The sequence below is a fragment of the Phasianus colchicus genome, chromosome 7 (assembly GCF_987193195.1).
Source record: "Phasianus colchicus chromosome 7, bPhaCol1.hap1.1, whole genome shotgun sequence".
Classification (NCBI taxonomy): domain Eukaryota; kingdom Metazoa; phylum Chordata; class Aves; order Galliformes; family Phasianidae; genus Phasianus; species Phasianus colchicus.
The window spans coordinates 14,800,987-14,817,926 of record NC_143442.1 but is presented as its reverse complement, the minus strand read 5'-3'; the positions used below and the strand labels follow the sequence as shown (position 1 = coordinate 14,817,926).

The following is a 16,940-nucleotide window of genomic DNA, read 5'->3' as shown; positions in this document are numbered from 1 at the left end:
TCAGCAGTGCTTTATACAGCCAAAAGAACTGCTGTACAACGCTGTCGCTGGGCAGGAGCCGGCTCCAAGCGCTGCCAGGCTGCACCCTCTGCTGGGACCTGGAGGCATCGGCACGGCACGATGGGGACAACGCTGTCCACGCTCCACAAGGCGGCCGCAGGGGACAACGAGGCTCCGCGGGGGCTCCGCACTGCCGATGCACGGAGGGGGACAAGAAAAGCATGCTGGGTGCTGCCACCCCTCAGACCCCAGTTCTTGCCCAGAGAGACAGGGATGCTGCAAGAACAAGGCCACTGGGAGGCTCCGTGTTGTCCTCACCCAGCCTCTCCCAGGATGGAAGGCCTTTTGCCATGCTGGGGCAATCGTGAGCAAAGAGCGTGGAGCACTGTGGGGACATCAGTTGGGGGTGCTGCCCATCTCCCCAGATGGCTGAGCCCCAGCCATACCAACGCTGCTGCTGCCCGCCACTACCATCCCTGGCACAGGCTGCGGGTGCCCTGGGAAAGGCAGTGCCCCTAATCCCCAGGCCAAGCGGGGACATTGTCCGGGGGCAGAAAGCAAAGCGACGCGTCAGGCCCTTTGCCCATTGTGCCCTGAGCCCCTGTGCAAACACAGCCCAGCGTTTTCATTGTCGGCGGCGGGGGGTGCGGGGGGGCCGCTCTCGCCACACTGCCTGAGTGGAATGGACAGCGGCAGCCTGCCCGGTGGGTGCCCTGGCCCCCCCGCTGACACAGCGCATAGCCCCCCGGCACAGCCCCGCTTCACCGCCCGCCTATATAGGGCTGGGGAAAGCCAGCACCAGCACCACCACCTTCGCCTCTCTGCCCTGCGACCAAGTAAGTACCAGGCTGTGAGCCCCCGAACCCCAATGCACCGCTGCTGTCTTCGCCCCTCGCGTGAAGCCCCCATGGACAGCAGGAGGGTGTGGGGTTCATCCTTGCAAGAGATGTGCCATCCCACGCGGGTCCAACAGGCACCCAGTCCCCTCAGCAGGCAGGGCAAGGGGCTTGGGAGCAGCCCCACACAGTGGGCATATCACATGGAGAGAGAGGGAATTGCAGCTGGAGGGGCCTTGAGGTCACCAGAGACCCCGCAGCTGTAAGGGAATGGGATGGGAGGTGTCTCCTGACCAGCCTGGAATGGGCTGGTGACACGGGATGGGATGACAGCTGGGTGACACCGGAGCTCTGCCCGCAGCTGAGCTCCCCGCATGACCAGCGAAGCCATGGACACTCTGGGACAATACAAGATCACGGTGTGGGAGGAGGAGAGCTTCCAGGGCAAGCGCTGCGAGTTCCTCATGGAGTGCCCCAGCATCATGGAACGCGGCTTCCGCAAGATCCGCTCCATCAAAGTGGAGTCCGGCCCGTAAGTGCCCCCCAGAGCCCTCTTCACCACCCCTTTCGCAGGGGCTGCCTGAGAGATGTGACACCCAGGTCCTTCCTCTGCATCCCTTGCGTTGTGCCTTATTTTCCCCATCTGCAAAGCAGGGAGAGAAGCCCTGCAAAGCCAAGGTGTTGGTAGGGAGAGGCTTTGCCTGCAGAAGAGATGTTTGATGCTGGCAAGGACCTGCACCCTGAGTACCCACCCCCTCCTCTCCCGCAGCTGGGTGGGCTTTGAGTACCCCGAATACCAGGGGCAGCAGTTCATCCTGGAGAAGGGTGACTATCCACGGTGGGAGGCTTGGAGTGGGAACAGTGGATACCGCACCGAGCACCTCCTCTCCTTCCGACCCGTCAAGTGCGCGGTGAGTTATGGGGACAGACGTTTGGGCCAGCAAAGGACAGCGGGGATTGAGGGTGGACGTGGGATGCATGGGTGGATGGATTACATGGGGATGTGGGATGGAGGGGTGGCTCTCACCTCCCTGCAGGCATCCTGAGGTGTGCACTGGGCTCATGTTTAGCCCCAAACACTGCCTCAACTCCTGCTCTGTGCATTGCAGAGCCACCCCCAGACTGGGTACCCCAAGACTTATCCCATTAGCCTGGGATAGGGAAGCAGATTCAGGGAGATTGTCAGGAGTGAGGTTCATCCCCTCCCTGCCAGTACCCAGCCTCAGCACAGCCGCAGCCACTATCACTCCATCGCGGGGCTGTGGGTGCTTGCAGTGCCGGCACGTCTGTGCCTCCATGTGCCCCCCCACAACTTTTAATAATCACCAGGCAGATATGCTCGGGCTTTAATAAAGAGGACACGATAAGATCGCTCCTCGCTGGCAGGACCGCTCTACAGTGCAGATGGATGTGCATGGGGGCTGGGCATGGAGGGGGGGACAGTGCCGCATCGGGCTGTGTCCCAGATATTAACCCCTCAGTGCCCAGCATCTAACTGAGCCCCACAGAGATGGAGAGGCACTTCCAGCAGCCTATCTTGCCCTGCAGCCTCAGGGAGGGTGAGGATGCTGAGCAGGAGAACCACAGAGACAAGAAAGCAGCATCCTCTGGTCAGCCCCAGTGAGGCTGAAGGATACTTCATGGCTCACAGCCCTGCACCCTGCTCCCCCATGCCACATTCCCTCCCCATGCTAGCTGCTGACCCCAGCCCACTCATCCCACAGAACCACAATGACAGCAAGGTCATCCTGTATGAAGCGGAGAACTTCCAGGGGCACAAGTTTGAGCTGAGCGACGACTACCCCTCTCTGCAGGCCATGGGCTGGGGCAACAAGGAGGTGGCATCCATCAAAGTGAACGCTGGAGCGTGAGTCCCACTGCCTGGGGGTGGCAGAGGCACAAGATGGGTGTTGTGGGACACTTCCAGCCCAGAGGATAGGGGACCCCAAAATGTAGGGGAGTCCTTCCCTTGGAAATCTGTGCCATGCTCACCATGGGGCCAACAGGAGGAGAGGATGGGAAGCAGGGGTTTAGGCTCTGAGCCAGAGATGTCCCTGCAGGTGGGTGGCATACCAGTACCCAGGATACCGGGGCTACCAGTACGTGCTGGAGCGGGACAGACAGAACGGCGAGTTCAAGAAGTACAGCGAATACAGCAGCCAGGCCCACACCAACCAGATCCAATCCATCCGCCGCATCCAGCACTGAGCGGGGGCAAAGTGCGTGCCCTCGCAGCCTGCGGGCTGCCGTGCCATAGACCTGTACCTGGTAGCAAATAAAGGCATTTGTCAAAAAATGACTGCTCCCCTCTCCGCTCTGCCACAGGGCAAGACACTTGCCTCAGCCCCACTGTTCCCCAGCATCACGCAGCCCAAAGTCCTGGGTGGGGTTTCCCATTCCTCCCCCCCCCAGGTCTGGCCACGCCAGCACATCCGTGCCAGCATCCGGCTCCAGCTCCGCCTGGGCACACCACGAGCCCCACCCTGCCTCCTCCTCCTGCACCCTTTCCAAGCCTCCTCATCCTCCTGCATCCTGCTCCAGCACCCCCAGCTCTCCTGGGGGGCATGCCAAAGTTCTCCCTGCCCGGGGGGCATGCTGAGGTGCTCCCTGCCTGTGGAATGTCCACTGCAAAGCCTCAGAAAGGTGGGGCACTGGGTGTTGGGTCCCCAGCACAGCTGGCGTTGGGGCTGGGAGGCTGGTGGGGAGTCTAGAATGGGGCCACACCTGTCTGTGTGCAAACCCTGCACCCAAAAACCCTAGCCCTGGGGTCTATGTGTGTGCGCATGTGCACTGAACAGGAGCTTGCACCCAATGTACACGTTCAAACCTTACAATTCCACACTCCTCTCATTCCACAGCAGTAAGACCCATGTAAATACCCCCTGCACCCATGCAGTCTCCCAGTGCCATGCTGCAGGGTGTCCCCACTGAGCCTCTCCCAGCCCTCTTTTGTCCCCACCCCACCACGGCCCCACGGCTGCTCGGCCTCTCCCCCTGCACAAACACATTCCTGCACAGCAGCCGGGCTGCAGGGAGCCCAAGGCCACGTCAGCTTGCCACTGCTTTCCACGCTGCTCACCTGCAGGTGAAGACCTTCTGGGCACCGACCCACAGGGCTGTGATGGGGGGAACTGCAGGGTCACGGAAGATGTGGGGACTGCTCTGCCCTAACCTGAAGGGGTGAGATTGCTGGATTGGGGTTGGGGGGTGAGCCATCTGCTATTGCCAGTGGGGTGCTCCAGGGGTCCCAGATCCCTCACCAGGAACCCTATGGACCCGAGCCCTTATCTCCTCCAGACATCCCCCGTCCCCTGATTGCCCCATGAACTTGGGCCCCATCCCCTTTATTCCTCCTCATCCCATGGGTCTGTCTCAGCTCATATTTGTCCCTGCTCCACCATAAACTCAGGACAATGCCTCTTGAGTCCCCAAAGCCTGCCATCCCTTGGCTTCCCCAAGGACACAGAGCTCCCTAAACCCTGGCACGCCAATCCCCCTGCCCTTCTGCACCCCTCGGGACTCTCCAGTTCCATCACACCTTCAGCCCCATGCTCACTGTCTTCCCCCATCCCATCTACCTCCCCCTGCACCTCCTGCTCACACAACCCTAACGCTGCCTGCCACATGCCTTTTGTGATGCAGGTTCATGGCTGCAGGATCTTCACCACCAGGGAGGCTGCCAGGAGAGAGAGGCTCATGGCTCTTCCCCCCACCCTGCTGTGTCCCGGGCTTGTTTTCTGTTGCCTGCGGTGTGTTGCAGTGACTCAGGCAGCGAAAGCAAGTCTGGGAGGCTGTGGAAAGGCTGCAGGGCAGGCAGAGGGGCTGTGGTGGGCTGGGTGAACAACCAAAGTTGTTTGGGGATGGAGGCACTTTTTAAGGGCTGTTGCATCCCAGCGGCCCCCTGTGGCTGGGGGAGTTTCGTGGGTTGTGCGGTGGATCGAGGTGGACAGTGAGGGTGGAGGGTAAGAGATAGCTGAGAATACACAGTCCCCATTTCAGCCTATGCTTTGGGCACCCTCAGCCAGGAGGAGCTATTGGCCACCAGCTGTAGGATGTCCCAGCCTAATCCCACCCTCCCCATGGGCTGCATGGCTGGACTGTGGTGTCTCCTCCTAAATGGCACATTTGGACTGCAGTATGAATAAAAACCACAGGTCTGGCACTAACACATCCTGGTTTCCATTGGATTTACACCTCGTGATGAAGAAATGCTACTGGGTCCAGAGTGAGAGCTTTAATAGACATCAATGGAACAGCAGAGGAGAGGTTGTGGCAGATGAGCAGCTTGCTAGGTGGCTGTGCAACGCTGGGACAGGATGGACAGCAGCACCTCTGGGTCTGTTGGGAAGGAAGGTCCATTCTTGGCTGAGGGGACAGAGATGGCACTTGGATGCAGCACCTGTGGCTGTGGGTGGTGGGGCTGATCTGCCCAGAGGAGTTCTTTGGGATTGAAGTTGCCCCAGCTCCTTCCCCACTTTCAAGCCCTTTCCCTCCTTGCCCTGAATCTCCCTCCAGTCTTCACAATGCTTGCAGAGATTGAAGGCACCTGGAACACCTGTCTCCCAGTGCCAAACTGGGCAGCACCAGCTCTGGGATTCAGCAGCCAGCAGAGACTCCCACAGGCTGATGGAGACACGGCCGTGCAGGTTGGGTGGGTGCACAGAGCCCCCCAACTGCTCAGAACCTAATGAAGATGGGAACAGATCCGTGCAGCAGAGGGGTGCCAGAGCCGAGCCACATCCCGGTGCCACGAGTGCCTCGCACTGAGCTCATCCTCCCCAGGGCTCTGGGACCCCCCCAGCTGCACAAGGGTCCCAAGGGGGAGGACACGGTGGGACCCCGCTTACCCACGCCGCGGGGGCATGGGGTGGTGCAGCGAGGGGAGCCCGGGGAGGGCCGTGGCCCGGCGGTCTCCAGGCAGTGTCCGAGCCCCGCTCGCAACCGGGATGGCAGCGCCGTGTTTGCGAAGAGTTAAGGAGGCGGAAGAGGCAGGAAGCGGCCCGAGCCTCTCTCCATAGAAACCCGCGGCCGTGATTAAAGTCTGATGCGGGCCAGATAGCGGGCTGGGTTGGGAGGGGATGTGGGGGGGGGACGACAGCGCCCGCTTTAATTACAGCGGAGGAAATTGCTGGAGCCGGGGCCCCGAGCCCCTGCGAGTTGCCTGGAAACTCCCCCTCCTCCCCGCCTCCCTCGGCCCCTGCCCGTCCCCTGCCCGTCCCGCTGCCATTTATTCGCCATCAGCTGCTCCCTGATAAAGTGGAATAATAATAATAATAATAGGGGCAGGAATATTAAAACATGCAGCCCGCGGGCCGCCCCCACAGCTGCCATGAGACACGGCGCCGGAGCGGTGCCACTGCTGCTCAACATGTACCTGCCAGGTACGGGCGGACCCCCCCGCAACACAGCGCACCCCGGCCCCCGCCCTGCCCCGGCCCCTGCGGCACCAACCCTGCCTTCCTCACGTACCGTCCCTTCTGCTCTTGCAGCTTTTCACACCTGCACACCCTTCCTTTCTTTCTTCCTTCCTTCCTTCCTTCCTTCCTTTCTTCCATCCTTCACCCACCTGCCATACTGCTGCCCTTCCATCCAGCCAGCCACCTTTCTGTCCTTCCAGCTCACCTTTCCAACCCATCCTTCCATTCACCCACCCACCCCACCCACTCGTCCCTCTTTCTGTTGCCTCTGTCTATTCACCATCCCTTCCATCAGCCCATTTTCCCACTCTTATCCATTAGCTGCCCCTTCATCTGGCTCTCATCTTCCCTTACCTCCCTCCCTCCATACAGCCATCTATCCATTCACCCATTCATCCACCCATTCATCCAACCACGCACCCCTCCATCCAACCACCCATCCATTCATTCACCCACCCACCACTCCTTCTTTCCATCCACCTCTTTCTTTCTTTCTTTCTTTCCCTTTCCCCACTCCCCAACACCCTTCCTTCACTCCCATCCACCCGACCCTCCGCTATTCCATCCATTCACCCATCCTTCCATCCCATCCACTCCTTTCACCCTCCCCTCTCTCCCTCCCATCTCCCTACCTCAGCCTGTGGGATTTTCTATTCCTATATAAAAGCTTCCCCAGCTCTGTCAGAAATCGGATTTCCTTTTTCCTGGACGCGTTTCCTGGCTTCACCACAGCGGTGAGGTGGGCGAGGGGGAGCGGCTGAGGGGTCACAGTCCCGCCTGGCCCCAGCCCTCCCCACACCCGCACCCCTTTTTTTCCCACAGATCCAGTGGGGGAAACTTTATTCAAAGACGGCAAGAGCCAGGCGTGGGGATCCCTCAACCCGGGTGTGCAGAAAGGTAAGAACCCCCAACCCTTTCCCTACTCCTTGTCCCAAGAACCTGCCTCTCTCCCTGGCATCCTCTTGCAGCAGGGATCCCTGGGACACTTTCCCCTCTGCATGTCCCATCCACTGGGGTTTCCCGTATGGTACATGATGCCCTGGTGCTTGCTGCCTCAGATTGGAGCTACTTCACGGGGAGCTGAGCTCCCAATGGCTATCCCAATGCACAGGCGTGGAATCCCAGCTTGGGTCCACACAGCACTTTGGGGACACCCGATGGGTGTGTGGAGCCCATTTGGGGAGTGGGGAAATGGGGGAACCACCAGGGAGGGAGCTGCTGGGGCTAGGGCATGGGATAACCAGGAGAGGATGGATTTCATGGGGTCCACCCATCCTTTGGGAAAAGCCATCCAGGGATGCAGGGGAGCAGCCCCAGAGTCACTGGACATAGGGCTGATGTGAAACAAGTGTTTGGGACATGTTTCACCCTCCTGGCAAGGAGATGGATATCATGATTTGGAGGGGTGGGAGATCAGTAAAGCTGGGGCTGAGGGTGTCCTTTTGCCTCTGCATTGTGGACTCTGCGCAGCTGTGCTCTGCACACCGCACTGCGTGAGAAGGAACCTTTTGGGGTCACTGGACGTTTCCCTGGGGAGGCACAAAGGATGAAGCCCTGCCACACCATCTGGCTGCTTGTGTGGGGTGGGGCACACTGTGGGGTTCACATATCAGCTTTGCTCAGAAGTCTGCAGAGAGGGCTGTGGAGATGGGGTGAGGACTGTGAATACGGCATGGAGATGAGAAATCACCCATTTTGTTCTGCTGGTGATGGCAGAGGGGTCTGGAACAACACAGTCCCTGCACTGGGCTCTGGGTGTCTGCAGGGCTGAGCCAGGGCCACCATGTGCACTGTGTGAGATGTGAGTGCCAGGATGCAGGGGAAGGAGGAACACAAAGGAGTGCAGAGAGCAGAGGTGTGGAATATCTTGTGCCAAAAACACAGCCTTGGGAAAACCTGAACTCAGTTGCTTGGGTCAGGATGTCTGAGTGGGGTCTGACGGGCAAGGGTAGAAGAGGAACAGTTTCTCCCTGGATCTGAGGATGGGAGCAGGAATGTGCAGGGGGAACTGCATGGGTGTGAGTGTGGGGGAAATGGGGTGTGGATCTGCAGGGTGGCTGTTCCTGCTCATCACCCTAGGGCTCTGGGACCCTTTCTGTCCTCCCTCAGTGCAGCTGCCTGTGTGCCTCACTGTGGGCACACCCAGGTGTGCCAGGCTCTTTTGGGCACCGGCATCCTCAGCCTGGCACAGGGGCATATTGGGTATCCTCAGTGCAGCCTGGAGGTGCAACATCCTCAGAGAGGACAGTTTTTACTTGGAAACAAGGAATGTTTGTACCTGACAAACCCACAATATGTACTACCCTGTGCTGGGTTCTCTGGTCTCTCTTTTCATGTGCCAGGGTTCAGCTCAGAGCGCTGTTGCACCATGACATCACTCGCCCTGCAGGGATCTCTGTCCCTGGAGATGGGCAGGGCTGTGCTATGGCACCAGCCTCATTTTGGGGCAGAGTACAAGTGAGAAATATGGGATAGGAGCTGAATATCCAAGCAAGCAGGTACCCACTGGGAAATGGGAAGGGACAGCAAGGCAGCAGTGAAAGTGGTTGGGACATTTCCTGCTCCCCCTGCTCTGACCGGGAGCTCTGACCTCTCTGGGGCAGGCAGTGGGCAGATCCAGCTGTGGCAATTCCTGCTGGAGCTGCTCTCGGACCGGGCCAACCTCAACTGCATCGCCTGGGAGGGCACCAATGGCGAGTTCAAGCTGATCGACCCCGATGAGGTGGCACGGCGCTGGGGCGAGCGGAAGAGCAAGCCCAACATGAATTACGACAAGCTGAGCCGGGCGCTGCGCTACTACTACGACAAGAACATCATGACCAAGGTGCACGGCAAGCGCTATGCCTACAAGTTCGACTTCCATGGGCTGGCACAGGTCTGCCAGCCAGCTGCCCCTGATCACACCCTCTACAAATTCCAGGGCAATCTGGCCCCACTGCCCTTCTCGGGCATCTCCAAACTCAACCTCATGACCTCTGGGGTGACGCCGGCTGGTTTCTCCTACTGGCCTGGCTCCAGCCCATCTCTTTACCCTGGGCACAGCCTCCAGCCCTCAGCCCCGTTCAGCGCCATGGCAGCCTCCCACCTCAACAACATGAACAACCACTACCATTAAGGCTTGGCAGATCCATCCCGTTGGTGTGGGGTTGGGGAGTTTGGTGGGGAAGGGTGGGGGGTGGGATGCTGCCCTGCTCCAGCTGCCCCTGCTGAGGTTTAAAGAGCAGTGATTCCCTGGTATGGGTGGTTGGAGGGCAGAAGGTGTCTATCTACATTTAGATTGAGGAAGGATCTTTCATGAGGGAATGCACAGGGATGCTTAAAGTGGAGGTAAATGGGAGGAGAAATCATGCCCCATCCCACAAAGCCCCCTCGTGCTCAGCTCAGCCTCTAGCCCACCCATCTCCGAAAGGAGAGGGGTCAGGAGCTGGAGACCCCAGAAAGCCTTGCCCAAGGGCGAGGGATCCTCCTTGCAGCTCCTTGCTTCCTGCCTTCATCCTTACCTCAAGGTAAGGCTGGGTAAAGGCTGGGTAAAGCAGGAGTGACAGCAATGCTGGGAGCCCAGGGCACCAAGGGGCAGGCCTGGTGTCCAAGGAAGTGCCCCCACCCTCCAGAGCAGGACTTTGGCCCAGTGGATGGAGAGGTGCTGGGCTCTGCCAGCTGGGGAGGGATTTGTCTTCAATAAAATGGAGAGGTGCTGTGAGCTGTGTCTGCTTCTGTGTGCAGGGGGCTGCAACAGGGGGCACTAGCCAGCAGAACCCCCCCCCATCTGAAACTAGAGCACTGTGGGGCTGGAATGCAGCCACCCTGACTCATCCTGCAATCCTTGCTTTCCTCAATCACCACCTCTGGCTCTTACATACAAGAGATAGAGGGAACAACTGGTTTCTTTGAACACCCCTCTGGGGCAGCTGCAGGTGGAGCAAGCCAAACCTGGGGGTCCTCAGTGCCATAAGGGGTCTCTGGGAAGGTTGCAGTGTTCATGGAGCCAGGGCTGAGGCCAGATTGATGCCATGCAAGCACATGGGGGAGTGGCCAGTCCTTCTCCCTGTGCCCCCCAGGTCACAGCAGACACAGGAGGGATGGCTGTGCTGCCCTCTGCATTCCTCCAGGGTCCAGTCACTCTCCTGGTAGCATCTGCTCAGCCATATCCTCTCTCCTCTAATCAGCTTAAGAGAGGGGATCTGACAGTAGTGTATCTTCCAGGGAGGGCTCAGGCTGCAGTGTGGGGAGCCTTGGGGTCGTGATGCAGGGAGCCCATGCCTAGAGGGGTCGAGGGGAGACCTTCCTCTGCTGTCCCTGAGCCTTGCACAGGCTGGTCCAAAGAAGTGAACAGGGGGAAGAAAAGAAGCTCCCTCCATTCCAGAAGCAAGAAGAACTCATGCTGGAGACTCCCCCCTCCTCTCCAATTTTGGCCTCACAAAGGTAAATGGTAGGGAGGGGCAACTGGACATAGCTGGCTTCATCATAGCCAGAGCAAGGATATGAGTCCTCACTAGGGGAGCGGACGTCAGGGCTTAGGAAGAGGCATGACGCAGGGGCAGGACTGGGATTAAGGGATGTGGGTCACTAGTAGCTCCTCGCCACCATACTACTCCTGTCCCTCTGCCAGCACCTGCAGCAGGGAAGCCCAGGTGAGCCCAGCTCCTTGCTCATTCCCAGCCCTACAAGGACCCTGCTGGACCTAAGTGTGCTGGGAAATGAAGAAAACACTACCCACCCTATGTGACAGGCTGAGGGTGTGCTTGGCTCCGCTCTGAGCTCACCCAGGATCCCCTTGTTTGGATTCCCCCTACAAGCAGGGATCATGCACAGAGGGGGGCAGACAGGAGGGAGGTGGAGTACCCATGCAGGACTCTCCAGCTATGGAGGATACAGTGCTGTCACCGTGGCAACCTGGAATGCTCCCATCCACAGACCCCACTGGGCACAGTTCACTCCATGTGATGCTCAATGGAGAGGTCCAGAGCATTGCCCCCCACCCAGCACAGCTGCTCTTCACTCTGCATCCCCCTGCCCCAGCCCTGCAATAGCATTGCTCCTTTCCGTCTCCAAAACCATCGGTTCAGAGCAGACTGCAGCAAAATCCTACCAATGGCTGAGCGGGGCTGAGCCCAACACGTGGCACCGACCGTCCCCAGCCCTGACCGGGGGTGCTCAGCCCAGGGGAGTGACGTGGAAGCATCATTCCCAGCAATGGGCTGCAGGCTCCAGACTTACCTGCTGCCTCAGCTGCCATGCTGCCCCTTTCATTCACACACAGCAGAAGGAGAATGAGTACTGCCTGCATCCATGAGGTTGAAGAGGAGCTGGAGGGAAACACAGCTGCAGTCCATGCTCTGCTGCTCACCAAATGCAGCCCCAACCCTGGGTGCCCTGTGAGGAATGAGGTGGGGAACAGGGTCCCAAAAGGCCTCAGTCTGCACATAGTCTCAGAGCTGTTGGTGCTGCCTCATCATTAAAGGCAGGAGGAGGGTTTTATTCTGCTATCATTTTTTTCGTCTGTTTTTTCTTCCTTCTGCTTAAGCAGCAAGAAGGAGGGACTGAGCCCTGTCCTTGGCAGTATAGGATGTGGACCCCCCCTGCCCCAGCTCCCCCACATTCTCACAGCCCCTCTGTAAGGGATGGAGGATCCCTCTCCCATTTTAGACTCATCACCACGTGTCTCATTTCTCATGCTGGGAAGAGCCTTTGCAGCACAGCTAGGTGACGTCTGCCTTCCTGCCCACACCTTCACCTCCTCTAGCTCTCCCTCTTCCCACCTTTTTTCCCCTCTCCACATGCCAACTGCTCTGCCAGCACTCCTGTGCTGAGCTGTTGACTCACATCCTCCCTCCAGACACACAGCCTTCCTTCAGCCTTGCTCTCTGCATGGACTGCATTACTCCTATCATTGCTTAGGGGGCTCAAGCCCTGGCAGCAGATCTAGGGCTGTGCCCTGCTGCCAAAGCCACCCTGCATGCCAAGGACACCTTTTGAGCCTGGCCAAGCGATGTCTCCATGCACCTGTTCTGCAGACACCCTGAGGAAAGGAAGGAGCCAGCCAGCCCCCAGGTGTCCAGGCTAGGAGAGCATCTCCTGCCCAGCTGAGCACTGAGACCTTGGGCCGGATGCTGCAGAGGGCACAGGCTGGGCTGTGGGGAGGACTGGATTAATGCGCTAATGCCAGATTAAGCTGTAATACAGGACTTCTGACGAGGGAGCCCAGCCCTGTGCTCCCCCCACAACCCAGGGTCCTGCCCTGAGACAGAGCTGAGTACCCCTGGCTGTGCATCCAGCAGCTGAGTGACACAGACAGGGAGGCAGCAGCATCTAGCAGACCCCCTAGACTCCTGCAGCTGTGACCTAGCCTCACCTGAACCCATAAACCCTCCCCACTCAGTGGAGCAGCAGCAATTCAGAGCCACAGTGAATCCAGTGTCCAGACAGCTCCCACAGAGGCAGGAGAGATAGATCCCATTTCCATCTGCCTTGAGGAACACATTATCCATCATCCATCGTTGCAACCCAAGGCTGCAAGGCAGCAGGTGTTGCAGAGTACTGGTCCCTACCCAGCCACACAGGCTAGAGATGGTTTCTCCCAATAGAGCAGCTCTGAGGAATGCTGCCAGCTTTTAATAGCTAGAGCACATTTTCTTTGCTGTCTGTCCATCAGGAGGCATAGCTCACCAGGCTGGCTGCTGCCACAGCACCCCTCCTCTGTACCCTGTGTCATTGCCATGAGCACATCAAGCACACGGAGCATGCACCACAGGCAGAGCAGCAGGGCTGGGGGAGCACACAGAGCTGTTGCTTTGTGAGCGGTAGGCAGAAAAAAAAAAACCTTCGTTGGTGATTACACAGCTTGGAGGGGACACGTTGCACACTAGTGGGAAGCAACAGAAATATGCTGCAGTCTCAGGAGGAGCTGCACCCAGCAGCCTGTCCCTTCCCAGTAACACCCCCGTGCTGGTCTCACCTCTATCCCAGTGGGAGCAAGGTGGTATCTGCATTCCCTGTTCTCCCAGCAGCCACACAGGTTGCTCTGGGGGAAGGGAAAACCAGACATCTCCTGTCAGCAAGGCTGAGGCTGAGCCGGTGATGCGTATTTAAATGCACAGGAGCATCTGAGCTTGTCTCCCATTCCTTGACATTTCCAGAGACTCCAAGCTGTCTTCAATTACCAGTCTGCAATTAGCTCTTCCTAAATCCCCCAATGAGGCCCAGCACTCTTAATCAATGAAACACAAGGGAGGAGGAGAAGGACACAGCCTCTCCGCAGCTGGGAGCATTTTACATGCCAGGACTTGAGGCTGAAAGGACTCTGTTAGTGGCCCTATGGGGGATCTGTAGGGTGGGAAACCTTGGTGAGCACTGGCACCTTGTGCAGCTCTGAAGCTCTGCAGTCAGGGTAGGTGCCCTAAGGTCTGCAAACAGCCTTGGCTGAGGATAGAGATGGCTGGTACCCTTGGATTGCATCTCCCATGTGGTTGAAAACCCTTCTTGCTAGACTTCATCACATGCTGCTTCATCACACTGTACCTCAGTTTCCCTCTCTGTAAAATACCGGTAGAGAAGCATCAGAATTCCCCCTGCAGCCCCATAGGAGCTCTAATGGATCTGATTCCAGGTCAGTTTGAGACAGAGCAGGTCAGAGCTGCCCCCCTCCTCAACACAAAAAAGGGGTATAGCCAAATTCAGGGTTAGATGAGGTTGTGAGTACATTTTGGCCAAGACAGCCCCCCACAAGGTCACACAAATGTCAGTATAAAGAAGGGATCAGAGCACATAGTAGGGACAGGGAGGATGGGAGCAGCAGAGGTCTCAGTGGGTGCATGCAGCACAGAAAAGCTTTGCACAGCACCCTGCCAGCTCAGACCCCGTCACAGGGACATCTGTGCTGTCTTCCTGGCTGCACAGCTTTGCCTGAATGAGCCAGATTGGGCCTAATTAGCAGCTCTGCTGATGCACACAAAGGTAGGGAATCCAGCTTACCCTCCATGACCTGCAGAGCCAGCACAGCTCTTCCTAGCTGAGGAGAACCCAAGGGTCTGGCTCAGAGGAAGTGCTAGATGCAGACCCTGATACAAGGGCACACGCAAGGGATCCTGCTTGAGGAGCCTCCAGAAAACTGAGCAACTGGAGGCATAGCAACCAGCTCTGAGAAACTCCACCCTGCTCCCTGGGGTCTGCAGAAGTACAGGGCTGTTAATCGGGCTAGCAACACAGCTCCCACAGCCTGCTGCTGCCAGAGAGAGCAGTCTAGCCCTGCAGAGCACAGGCAGGAAGGAGGGAGGGTGGGGTATCTTTAGGCAAAAAAAAAAAAAAAAAAAAAAAAAGGAGGTGACGTGAGCTGTGGGCTCCTGGTTACATTCATTGCAGCAGACAGCAGGCATTCCATCTGCAATGGAGGAGGCCAGGATTGCTCACAGGGAGCCAAGGGCAGACACGGCAAACAGTGGTGAAATTTTGACCCCCCCTCCCCAAATTGCAATGGGGAGGAAGGCTCCCTCTGAGAATCAACCTCCCACATCCCCATGGGGAAGAGAGGGGACACCCCCAGCTCCCCTTTGCACCCCACAGCCCAGCAAGTCCAGGGAGGCAGCACCAGGCCCATCCAGGCCACCTCTTTATTCTCCAGTGAAGCAAAGCAAGAGGAGAGGACCCCTCCCTCCCCAAACCCAGAACCCCCACCCCAGCCCCCTAGGCCTCCTCTGGCACATACACCATTCCCCACAGCAAGTCGAGGTGGGGAGGGGGATAATAAGGGTAAAGGGGGACGCTGCTCACCCCACAGGTGCCCTTCTTACGGGGCTATACCTTGGGGAGTTGGGGGGAAGGGAGCAGGAAGCGTCCCCTCCCAGCCGCTCAAACAAAGGGACGAGCAGGTGGCCACCCAGCTGAAGGACCCACCACACCCGGGGGACTCCCACTCCCTTGGAGGACCCCCCCCCTCCCCATAACCGGGCAGCGAACAGCGCCGGTGACACAAAGGCCCGCGCCCCCCCCCCCCCCTCCACCCCCCAACCCGCCCCCCTCCTTCCCCGCCGCCCTTTGTCTGCTCGGCTCTGCCTCGGCGGCGGATTCAGCACCACGGACAGCTCCAGCAGCGCGGGGCCGTGCGCTGCTCGTGGCTGAGGGGGAACGCGGGGACACGCAGCGGCTCCGCAGCCCCCACGCCCTCCTCCCTTCCGGGCGGCGTTGTTGTTGTTTTTGTTTTTGTTTTGCTTTCCTCTCCTTTTTTCCCTAAAGAAAACATATCCAAGAGCCTCCGCACCTTGGCAGCCCCCCCCCTCCCCGTCGTGCAGGCGGAAGGCCAACCCCCTCCCCCCGGTCTTCGTCGCTGTCTCGGTGTCCCGGAGGGCAGAAGGGGGGAGGGTGGGGAAGCGGCCGGATCCGGAGCGGGGAGGGTACAGGCAGCGTCTCCGCGAAGGGGGTTAGGCGAGGAAGATTGGGGTTGGGGGGGGGATCCAGCAGTCTTTCGCCTCCCCCGCCCCTCGGTGCGCGGCCCCTTCCGTCCCCGGGGGCCCGGTACCTCCCTAGCGGTCCAGGCTGATCGTCCAGTGCTTGGACCCGTCTCCGCCCTCGCCCTCGCTCTTGAGGTCCTGGAAGAGTTGCGTGAAGTAGTGCGGGTCCGCGTTGATTCGCAGCATCTTGGCGCTCAGGCGCTGGATGATGCCCAGGCAGCGCTCCCAGAAGCGGCCCTTGTCGCCCTCCACCAGGAAGGGCTTCAGCGGGTAGGAGATCTCGTTGCCCATGTAGGAGTAGGCGAGATAGAGGCAGGTGAGGAAGGCGGCCTGCAGCTCGGCCTGGCTCCCGATGTCTTCTCCCCGCAGAGCCTCCCGGCACAGCAGGTACACGAACACCAGGTTGGCCGGGGTGATGAAGCCCTGGTCCTGCCAGCCCTGCAGCAGCAGCGAGCGGTCCACGCTGCGGAACCAGGAGATGAGCTCGCCGGGGCTCAGCTCCTTCAGGCGGTAGCAGCGGCGGCACACGAAGTCCCCCAGGCAGCGCAGCAGCTCTCCGGTGGACGCCTGCACGACCACGCGGCGCGGCGAGCCCGGGGCGCGGCTACCGGGGGGCGGCGGCGGTTTTCCCCCACCGGAGCCGGGGTGCAGCTCCTGGGGCGCCGAGGGCACGGTGGGCACCGGCACGGCCAGCGGGCCCTGCTTGGCTCCTTCGGACGGCCCTCCCAGCGATTTGCGCAAGTTCTCGCGGTTGCGCTGCACCACCAGCGGGTCGGGCTGGGTCCCGGGAGGGGGCCCTCCGCCGGGCTTCGGCGTCACCTTCTTGGTGCTCTTCTTCTTCTTGGCCGAGGCGGCCACCAGCCGCTTCCAGGTGAGCGCCGAGATAAGCACCCCGGGCCTCTTCAGCCGGCTCTCGCCCTTTCCCGGCAGTCTGCCCGGAGCCTTATCGGCCAGCAGCCCCCCGCCGCCGCCGCCCTTGCCCGAGGAGGCGGCGGGGGACAGGGAGAGCACCGTGCCCATGCTAACGCCGAGCGGGACGGGCGTGTGGGGGCCGGGACGCCGGCACCGCCCATAGGAGGCCGGGGTCTGCGGGGGAAGCGGCCCGTACCAGGGCCGCGGTGCCCGAAGGATGCTTCGCCGCGCCCGCTCTGGGCTCCGCGCCCTCCGCTGCAGCCCAGCCACCGCCCCGCCGCTCCCCGCCTCCCCTCCGACAGCCAATGGGCTCCGCACGGGGCTCCGGTACG

The 16,940-nt window shown here is 59.7% G+C and overlaps 3 protein-coding genes across 3 annotated transcripts; 2 read left to right on the top strand and 1 right to left on the bottom strand.

Annotated features, from left to right (window-relative positions):
• The first annotated feature begins 248 nt into the window (after nt 1-248).
• On the top strand, nt 249-3,107 carry CRYBA2 (crystallin beta A2). The gene is made up of 5 exons (XM_031590530.2): nt 249-836; nt 1,198-1,368; nt 1,606-1,747; nt 2,561-2,703; nt 2,897-3,107. Exons 2-5 carry the CDS (start codon nt 1,211-1,213, stop codon nt 3,042-3,044), a joined length of 591 nt encoding a protein of 196 aa, XP_031446390.1. The 5' UTR covers nt 249-836; nt 1,198-1,210; the 3' UTR covers nt 3,045-3,107.
• A 24-nt stretch (nt 3,108-3,131) lies between these two features.
• FEV (FEV transcription factor, ETS family member) lies at nt 3,132-9,368 on the top strand. Its single transcript, XM_090143370.1, is given in 6 exon segments — nt 3,132-3,187; nt 3,249-3,398; nt 3,754-3,851; nt 3,854-3,914; nt 7,071-7,150; nt 8,857-9,368. Coding segments are annotated over 6 exon segments (957 nt in total).
• A 5,888-nt stretch (nt 9,369-15,256) lies between these two features.
• On the bottom strand, nt 15,257-16,871 carry CDK5R2 (cyclin dependent kinase 5 regulatory subunit 2). The gene has a single exon (XM_031590497.2). The coding sequence runs from the start codon at nt 16,714-16,716 to the stop codon at nt 15,769-15,771; it is 948 nt and encodes a 315-aa protein (XP_031446357.2). The 5' UTR covers nt 16,717-16,871; the 3' UTR covers nt 15,257-15,768.
• Between the last annotated feature and the right edge of the window lie 69 nt (nt 16,872-16,940).

Excerpts from the sequence above, each read along its gene's own strand:
- CRYBA2 (XM_031590530.2), top strand. The coding sequence starts at position 1,211 with ATGACCAGCGAAGCCATGGACACTCTGGGACAATACAAGATCACGGTG. Across the intron at positions 1,369-1,605 it reads ATCAAAGTGGAGTCCGGCCC|CTGGGTGGGCTTTGAGTACC; the intron begins GTAAGTGCCCCC and ends CCTCTCCCGCAG. Across the intron at positions 2,704-2,896 it reads ATCAAAGTGAACGCTGGAGC|GTGGGTGGCATACCAGTACC; the intron begins GTGAGTCCCACT and ends ATGTCCCTGCAG.
- CDK5R2 (XM_031590497.2), bottom strand. The coding sequence starts at position 16,716 with ATGGGCACGGTGCTCTCCCTGTCCCCCGCCGCCTCCTCGGGCAAGGGC.